Source organism: Parasteatoda tepidariorum, chromosome 5 (genome assembly GCF_982258835.1).
Source record: "Parasteatoda tepidariorum strain Cologne lab strain chromosome 5, Ptep-v5.0, whole genome shotgun sequence".
NCBI lineage: Eukaryota > Metazoa > Arthropoda > Arachnida > Araneae > Theridiidae > Parasteatoda > Parasteatoda tepidariorum.
In genome coordinates, this window is record NC_141759.1 from 29475101 (window position 1) to 29484729 (window position 9629).

A 9629-nucleotide genomic window follows, 5' to 3' on the forward strand; every position below is an offset into this window, starting at 1 on the left:
TTTATGCGAATCTTTAAAATTCAGAAAAAAAACGCGACAATGAATTTTTAAATGTTTTTATGAATAGATAACAAAATAAATGAAGAATGACAAATTTCATAATAAAAAAAACAATTTTTGAAATTTAACTCGGAGAATTGTTTTTCGTATAATTAGGAAATTTCCTATTATTAAGAAATTAAATTAAAGCGTAATTAAATTATTAATGTTTGTAAAAAAAATTTATGCTAATTCATTAATGTAATATATATCTGAATGAAATGTTACTTTATGTTTAATGTGTAATATTCTAGTTCAACAAATTGCATTTTTTTTACGAAATATGACTTTAAGTTAAAGTAATATCATTTTTTTTAATCATTTTTAACCACATGCTTTCTTTATTTTTCAGATTATTTTTAAAATTTAATTCCAACTAAGAATATCAGAATGACATCAATTTTTTAAAGATAAATGTAAATAAGCTTAATTAAAAAAGTAATTCCTTTAAGTAAGAATTTCTAAATATACTTGGGTACTTATTTTGTCAATTTAATGACTTAATATACATTTGAAAACTTGCACATTTTAAAAAAAAAAACATAGATTAGTTTTTTAATACAGGATGTTGTAATTAAATAAACATCTTTCTATGAGGTAAGTATTTTTTATCAATTCCATTTTTATTATTTTTTGCGAGAAAATTTAATTTCAGAGCATCGGTGATAATTATATACAGAGTATAGTACTGCCATGTTTTATCAAAGAATTTATCATGTTTAATCAATTAATTTATCAGTAATTAACAATTTACTTCAGCAAAACACAATGTAAAATATTTTTAATACTGGTTGAAACTATTAAGATTTCCTTTAAAAAAATTTTATTCATTTATCTATTTTTAATTACATTTTTTAAAACACTTTTAAGCATTTTTTAAACATATTTCAATTATCTTATTTTGTATCATTTAGTCAGCTTTGTAGTATAGTTTAATATGATTTTAGTATACTTCCAATTAAAAAGAAAGGAATTTTATGAAAAGTGCAGTACAATACAGTGTAATAATGCTTTGAATCAGCAAGATAAAAAAAGTTCTGTGGAAGGGAAAAGCAGAAAAAAACTATTTTAATTTAACATTAGCTAAAAACATCAAAATTTTTTTGGGTGCAGGGTATACAATATGAAGCTGAAATGCGATTCATTACAACATCAATCAACCTGTAAAAAAGAACTTTTCTCCATTCTGGTTTTTATGCTTTTCATACCCCCGTGCTCGTCTTAGGTTTAACAGATTTCAATTGCATGCTTGTTTTTTTTTCTTCGTTAAACTATTAATTTGCGATCTTCTTTTATTTTATATTAATTAATTTGTCACCACCTTTTTAATTTTTTGATAAAGAATAAAAATTACAGGTAATAGATGCATGTAGGCAATAGAAATACAGGCAATATATACATGTAATTCTTATATTATTATCTATTATTATTTGTACATACCATATAGAACTACACAGAAATATATACACATGCATTTAAAGTGACTAATGAAAATAAATTGCTATGTGTCATAAAACAAAATTTGGAATGACTAATTCTAATGAAAATTCAAAATTTAAAAAAAGCACATAAAATGTAAATCGTATATTAATTGAAATATTTTATGAGAGAATTTAAATGCGAGAAAGTGTATTTAAATTGGTACATAAATTTTCTCTAGCTTTACTGAACTTCTTGACTGAAACATAGTTATTTTCACTATTTTGCTTTTCTCACAATAAAGAAAATAAACGAAACTATTTTTAAAAAAGGTTATTAAGTTGTAGAATTTAACAAAATAATTGAAATGCCCTCACTGATTAATCCTTTATCTTCAAGGCTTAGAACTAATTCCTGAGAGATATTTTAAACTTTGGAAATAATTAAGTATCTGGATAACATAGAGATATTTTATATATTAAAAATGTCATTTGATTTGACGAAGATACCAAATATATTTTCTTTGATGACAGTAAAATAAAGTTTTTATATTGACATACCATTTGCTTTTTCTAAAGAAGAATTACAATGCAGAAAAAAGAAGTTTCATTATGATTTTCTTCAATATTATAACAACATATATAATATTATAACAACATTTATATATAACAACATATTTAAAATTTATTATTAATCTATAAGGGTGTCTAACAAGTATGAAATAAAAATGAATTATGCACTAATTAAATTAGCTAAATTTTAAAAATGATTTATCCTGCAAAATTGAGTTAAGAGATATTTTGCTAAAAAATACAAAAAAAAAATAAAACACTATAATTAAAATGCAAATGCATATATGTATTTCAAACAGAATGTCATATAAGGCTATGTACTATTTCTTACCCGTATTTTACTTAAAGTGATGCTGATTTAAAAACTCTTTTCTTCGTCATAATTTTATAATTTTATTTCCAGTTTCTAATAATTAAATATTTCTAAAAAAATTTTCTAAAAAAATCTTTTAAAGATAACTACAGGAAATTTAGCTTTCCTTTTATTATAATTTAAAGATATGAAATTTAAAAAAAAATATTTTTTGGCTTTGCATTATAATTTTTTAAAAGGAAAACAAAAATAAATAAAAATATGATCTAGAGTCTCCGAATTTTTTTAAAAATTTATTTAAAACTGAAATGAAAGAAATGCCGCAAATAAGATAAATAATCGACATTTTATACAAAATTAATGAAAAAATATTGAATCATAATGTTTTCAATTTTATCAAAAGTAAGAAATTTAAAGATTTTATAGTTTATTTTTTTAAAAAGAAAATGAGTTAGTAACATTTTTATATATATTTTGCATGGCACGATATTAAATATTGAAAAAAAAATCAATGACTGTCTTTTTAGACATTTTAAAAAATGTGTTCCATACTTCAACTAAGCATTCAATGAATTAAAATTAGAAATCGATATAATTTCAGTCTTAAATGGAAAGAAACAGCAACTTCTGAAATATTTAATATGATTGGGTGAACATTTGTAGCTATTTACAATTTAATAACGAAATTGGTTATGAAATATGCAACAAATATTTCAGAATCGTGCAAGTTAGCCACTAAGTTATTTTTTATTGCAATTAGTTTTGAAAGAAAATTAATTTGATAAAATTAATATGAATCAAAAGAAGACACACCGATTCCGCTATCTGTGAATGTCCTATCTGTAGAATTTTACTTTAAAAGTATTTTATTCGGTTGTAAAAATAACTCCTGTTCAACTCCTGTAATTAAAATTGCTCTCATTTACACTGGCTATAATTTTATCGACTTAGTTTTTTTTACTATGGATTATTACTTTTTTTAATTAAAAACTGAAGAAATAAAAGAAAATCATTTTTATATTGATATTAAAGAGTAAGTTTATCATCGTAGTGGGGTGAAAAAATTGAGAGGATATTTTTAATATAATATAGGAAAATTTACTGTTATAATATTTCTTCCTCTTATTCTTATATAACAGAGATATATGTTAAATTTTTGAAATTGAAAAATTACTAAAAATTATTTGTAATGCAGTGTTTGCTTTGAAAATTCCTTTTCAGAAACTTTAGTACTAGATCTTTAGTCTTCCCAGGATGCGAAAAAGTTTACATAAGGTGAATCACGGGAAAAGAGGCCATTTATTTATTTTTTAAAGGTAATTAGGCTGAATTCGATTTCATGTACTTTAAATTTCCAGACGTTCTTAAAATATGAAAATCTAAATGTGAATATGTTCAATTACCTACACTGAGAAAAAATTATTGTCAAAACTACCAAACTGTAGCAGGGTTTAAGCTGAGTCTAGAAATTCATTAGCAAAAAAGCTAAAATCTGAAAAAAAGTTTTAGCAAAATGCCATTAGGCTTATAAAATTACTTTATATCAAACAAGTACTGTAAGTTATCTGTCAAAGAATAGCTTAATGTACAAGAATATCAAAAAGAATACCTATAACAACAAAAAAAAACACATTTATTATTTATCAAAACATTTTGGTTTATAATTAATCTTCCTTTCTTTCATGTTTGCCCATTTTACAAATGCTTCTTGAAAGTTAAATGCACTTTCAGGGCCCTCAATATTAATCATTAACAAATTGTTTACATGGTTGATTAACAACCTGTTTCGAATATTAGTTTTAATCAAATTAAGGCAGCTAAAGCCCCTTTCACAGTCAACAGTGTGCATTGGTATTGTTGCACAATACTCTATAACAGAAGTTATTAATGGGTACTGTTCAGACACATCATTGGTATATAAAATCTTGTCTGATCAATCCTTCTTGTTTGATCAAGTTTTTTTCATGGATGTTAGCGTCATGGTTTTTCGCGGAAGCTTTTTTTTTTTAATGGAATTTAGTAAAATCCTTTAGCAAAAATGCGAAAATGCTTTGTTGAATTTTAGCATTTTTGTGGGGTCTTTTCGCATTTTGCGAAAAAAGCTACCGTAGCGGAAACCCTGAACTGTAGTAAATTTTACAGTGCTTCTAACTCTATGGGGCTATCAAAAAGCTCGGTGATTTTTACCGAGGCATTTTGATAATGATTTTGGTAAAATTAACAAAAAAAATATATATAATTATTTTATCATAATAGCTTAGAACATATTATAAAATTTAAAATCGATAAATATTATTTTTTCAGTTTTGTATTTTTTGTTAAATGAGTGTTAGTAGGAACAATAAATTAGAAAACCAGAATAAACGGTTAATCGTAACGATATGAACAGAGGAAGTACCGATTGAATTGTTTAAGTACCTTTTTTTGTTACAATTATGATTTTATTTACGAAAAATGTCATTACCATACAATACGGTAATTTTACCAGAATTCTTTTTCTCCGTGTAGGCATCACATTACATTTCTTGAGTTTCGCACAAAGAATAACTTATGAATAAACTTTTATTATTAAAACGTCAACTTTCTTTTTTAACTTCTGAGCATTATTTAAGAAAAAAAAGCATTATTCCAAAACTCTGTGTAAATAATGTAAATAATATAAAAGTGTATTGAAAAATTTTCATTTACTTTCAGTTAATTCACTAAAAAATGTTGTACACCTCTACTTTCCCACTCTTATATTTTTTTCCAAAAATAAATTTGACATTCATCACTACGCATCCAACATATATCAGTCCATAATAGACATAACACTTTGTTTTGCTTATTATGCAACTTCGTTTTGAATTCTTAAAAATAATTCAATTATCGAGAAATATGTTTCTCTAAAACGTTGCATTTAAGAACGAATTTCAAAATTTTCCATACTCATTTCTAAAACGCTTAAAATAACACAAGAATATCGCAAACAAAAATATGTAGTTCCCAAATTATATCACAAAACATTTTGGAGTCTATTAATGAAACAAGTTAGTTTTTGTTGTAAACTTAGTTCTTATTTGCATAATGAGTCTATTTTAATTTTATTTATAAATTATTTTTAAGGTATTCTGAGCATTGTGTAATCGATTAAATGGCAGTTATTTCGTGATTTCAAATATATAAATTGAAACTTTCTTGTTGATATATTTTTTTTTGAATTTTAAAATATTTAAACATAAAACTTACTTTGAATGTTTGAGATAATTTAATAATGTTTTAAATCAAATCACATTATTTAAAATTTCTCATTAAAGAAAAATTCGTATTTCGTTATATAGAAAATTTAAGATTTGTAACATTGTTGTTACATTATTATATTCATTAAAAAATTTTACAAAATTTCAGAAGAACACTTTTTAAAAATGTTTTTAGAATACCTTGCTTAAATCAGGCTGTCTTCCTAGAGCTTCATAAACAGTATCTGAACAAGAAACTTGCAGAGCAGCAGTCACAATTAAGCTCAAGACCAAACATAAACGCACAAATTCCATGATTAATGTGTGCGCGAAGTTAGAAAGTTTAAACCGAAACTCTCCGTATAACCATGTAGGTAAAACTTTTTACTCCAAAAACTTTTCTTCACTAAAAAACTTTCACAACATTTTTGAGAAATATCCCGTGAAAAGTTTTCACAACTAGAGAAAACAACTTTAATCCAGTGATACTCCTTTACTCTTTAAAGTAAACTAGTAGATTGCTTTTCCTTCTTTTCTTTAAGTATTGCAGAAAAGTCTCCGAACAGGTAAAGAAATAACCTTAAAAGGATTTGGATCTGGCGGAACACTATTCTTCGCACGACTCCTAGCTCCGCGAGTGGTTCTTCTGTATTGGGAATTCCTATACCCCTCCAGGGTTGCCATTGAGTATGTGTTTGGCGATTCTCCGCCAACAAAAAGAGGATTTTCTCATTTGTTTACACCTACTTTAGAAAGATAGTGATCGTCGGAGAAGAAAAGTTAAGCAATTTCTCAAATATTGCCAAGGGATTCTTTTTCATTCTTCATAATAATTACTTCATACATAATGAAATATTTCTTCCGTGGCTCTGAAAATAAGTAAACAAAATGCAAAAATAAGCTTTTCTTCCGCAATAATTAATTTTTAACTCAACTGATAAATGGAGAGTTTGACACTAAATGAGTAAAGGTGAAGATGTGTTCTTTCATTTATTTTTCTTCATGAAATAAAATATTTATGGTTGGGAGACATGGAAGCAGATTTTTTTCTAGCATTCCTTTTATCGGTATGGAAATAAATTGTCGGTAATGGTGTAATGCATCTTTGTTACGAAAGAATTTTGTCGCCAACAAGTAAGGATGAAATATCCTAAGAGCTAGAGTAACAGCTAGGGTGAAAGGGAAAAACAAATGGTTTTTGATGAATATTTGAATGTACTCAATGTATTAAAATTTTTGGTATGGATAATATTTTTTAAACACTAAACTCTCCATACCAGAATTTCAATTAAAATATATGGCAAATACTAAATGTACTAAAATTACTAAATATGAACTAAAACTTTCTAAATTACGGTGTGGGTAGTATTTTTCAATAAACTGTATAATTAAAATACTCTCCATACCAGAATTTCAATTAAAATATATGGTAAATACTAAATGTATTAAAATTACTAAATATGAACTAAAATTTTCTAAAATTCTCATATGGATAGCATTTTTAAAACACTGTATTATGAAAATACTCTACATATCAGAAATTCTGCCAAAATTGTTAGTAAATACTAAATGTACGAAAGTAACTAAATATATACCAAAATGTTCCGAAATTCTGGTATGGATAGTATTTTTAAAACACTTTAATATTACTGAAGTGACCAAATAATTTTCACTATACATTTCTTTTTACTTTTTTTTTTATCTTTTCGAATTTAATTAACCTTAACAAACTATTAATTTCCTCTTCATTCTTAATACATGGTCGTCTTTGAATAAATTTAGTTATTGTCAATTTCAAACTTTATACTTTGATTACAGACCAATTATTAAAAATAATTAGCATAGATTATTATCAATAGATGCATTTTATACACTGATATTTTCATTTACCTTTTGAAACGATATTAAAATTTATAAACTTAAGATTTCACAAATTATCATTCAGCAATAGATCTGATGATATACATACATATATAACTTTTGAATAATGATCAAATAATTTTTATTTAAAATGGCGCAGGATTTTTTCCACTCTCTTGCCACAGTTGTTGTCACTTTCTCTTTTATTACTGGTATAATTGCTTTAAATTTCTTATTTCAATGTTAATTTGATTTTTTTATGATAATATCATATTAAACTTTTCAAGTTTCTTATGAAAATTTCTTGCTTTCAATTTCCTGTCCAAGTAAATTGACTTGTAGTACTTTTTCCTACAGTTCCTTTTCTATTACTCTTTCACTAAGTTACCATTATTATGGTAACTTTATTTATTGACTTTTAGCTTACGTATTAAGTTTATTAAAAGAAATGTAGGTAGGAATCATTTGTATTATTAAAATTTAGTAATTTGCAATGCAAGAACATTTAAAGTTTAGCTTTTCTAATAGCCTTTCCCCTCTGTCTTCTTTTTTTCAGGCTGTTACTAACATTATACTGTTACAACTACTAAGCTTTATTTTTCTATCTAATTTAACAAACAAGAATTTATTTATTTACTAAGAACATTTGACTCAAGTGTAAGTTGCATACTGTTTAAAAGAACTTATTCTTTTATTAAAACACATTTGAGCATCAGTTAATTAATAACATAAGTTAAATTTTATTTATTTATTTACTTATTTTTTACTTTATGTTCCAAATCAAAATTTGTACCACTGTTTCAAGTTTTATGGACAAGAAATAATTAAAAACTGCTGAAATTTCTATAAGTAGTAATTCGAATATTTTTTGAAGAAAAATTTTTCAAATGCAAAAAATTTTGAAAATGACCCACATATTGAATTGTTACCACTTACAGAATTTAGTAGTATTACGTTTTACTACTATTATATCAATTTCTTATTCATAAACTTTAATTTATTAATTGATGATGATTTTACAATACCGTATCTTAATTATTTTTAACCGTATCTTGATGATTTTACGATATTAAACTTATTTACGAAATATATCAAAGAAATATTTAAGCATTTTAGATATGTTACGTATTATTGCGTTATATGTATTTATTGATAGCAATGTTTGAATTTTTATAAACGTTTCCGTGATTAATTTATATTGGCATACTGTTTTTTTAGATAATAAATATAAACATTAAGAAAAATACAATCGAGTGATAACCGGTTACTATCTATAAGAAGAATGAATATCAGTTCTTAAATGAAAAAATATTAACATGGATTAATTAAATATTCATCATTTAATAAGAACTAGAATAGTTAAAACTGAATATTTGCTTTCTATTCCATAGCGTTTAACTAACAGCTGCAATCATACAATGATTGTTTCTTGATGTTTCAAATTTTTTATGTCAATCAGCATTTAAAATAAATCTGCCATAAAAAAATCCTTTTACACTAACTTCACTGATTTTATTTCTAGGACACTAAGATTTCAAGCAATCCACCTCAAGTTCCTTTATATCATGATGATTGGGTAAAGAGCCACAATGGCCTAAGTCACCCTGGCTACTACTGGTCACATTTCTGAGATCATATTTAAACGTTAAACTAGCAATGTTGTAATAAGAAATTGAAAATGAAACATTTTATCTGAAACAAAATAGCTTGATATAGCATTGTAATGTAATAGTACTTTGAAAAATAAAACGTAAGTTTTGTGAAAAGCAAATTGTGTATTTATGATAGATGAATGATTTTTTTCCCATTCAGAATGCTGAAAACATGCTATGTATTTAAGCTATTTTCAAAGTATTTTCTAAAACTTATCCATCAAATTTATTTTGAAGAATTTTTTAAGCAAATAATTTATTTTAGAATCAAATCAAGTAAAGAGTTTCAAATCTTGCAACTATTTTAAATAAGCTTTTTTACACTTATTTTAATAAATTAGGAAAAAATTAGTTTTTTAATGCTTAAGAAAACAAGTTAAAAAACAAGTTTTACACTTTTTGTAGAAGTATCTAAGTTAATTTTCAGAATTTTAATATTTGAAAGATATTTTTTTAATAGTATTATAAAGTAACGAAAGCTTTAAAAATTACATCATCAGTCTTAATATAGTTTTAAAATAATTCAATTGTTACAAAAATTCTTCTCGACAAAAAA

The 9629-nt window shown here is 24.6% G+C and overlaps 1 protein-coding gene and 1 long non-coding RNA gene across 3 annotated transcripts in view; one reads left to right on the forward strand and one right to left on the reverse strand.

Moving 5' to 3' along the window:
• The window catches only part of LOC107437726 (fasciclin-1), a 496587-nt gene extending 490371 nt beyond the window's left edge, over positions 1 to 6216 (reverse strand). Inside the window, exon 1 of one of the 2 annotated variants that reach the window (XM_043039552.3) lies at positions 5763 to 6216. In XM_043039552.3, coding sequence (XP_042895486.1) covers positions 5763 to 5876 — 114 coding nt within the window. In that variant the 5' untranslated portion in view covers positions 5877 to 6216. The remainder of the gene's footprint in view (positions 1 to 5762) is intronic. The other variant, XM_071184976.2, reaches the window with a different exon arrangement.
• LOC147808732 (uncharacterized) overlaps positions 1 to 9076 on the forward strand; it is a 380595-nt gene extending 371519 nt beyond the window's left edge. Inside the window, exon 3 of the long non-coding RNA XR_015433661.1 lies at positions 8944 to 9076. This is a non-coding gene — a long non-coding RNA (uncharacterized LOC147808732). The remainder of the gene's footprint in view (positions 1 to 8943) is intronic.
• Positions 9077 to 9629: the final 553 nt, after the last annotated feature.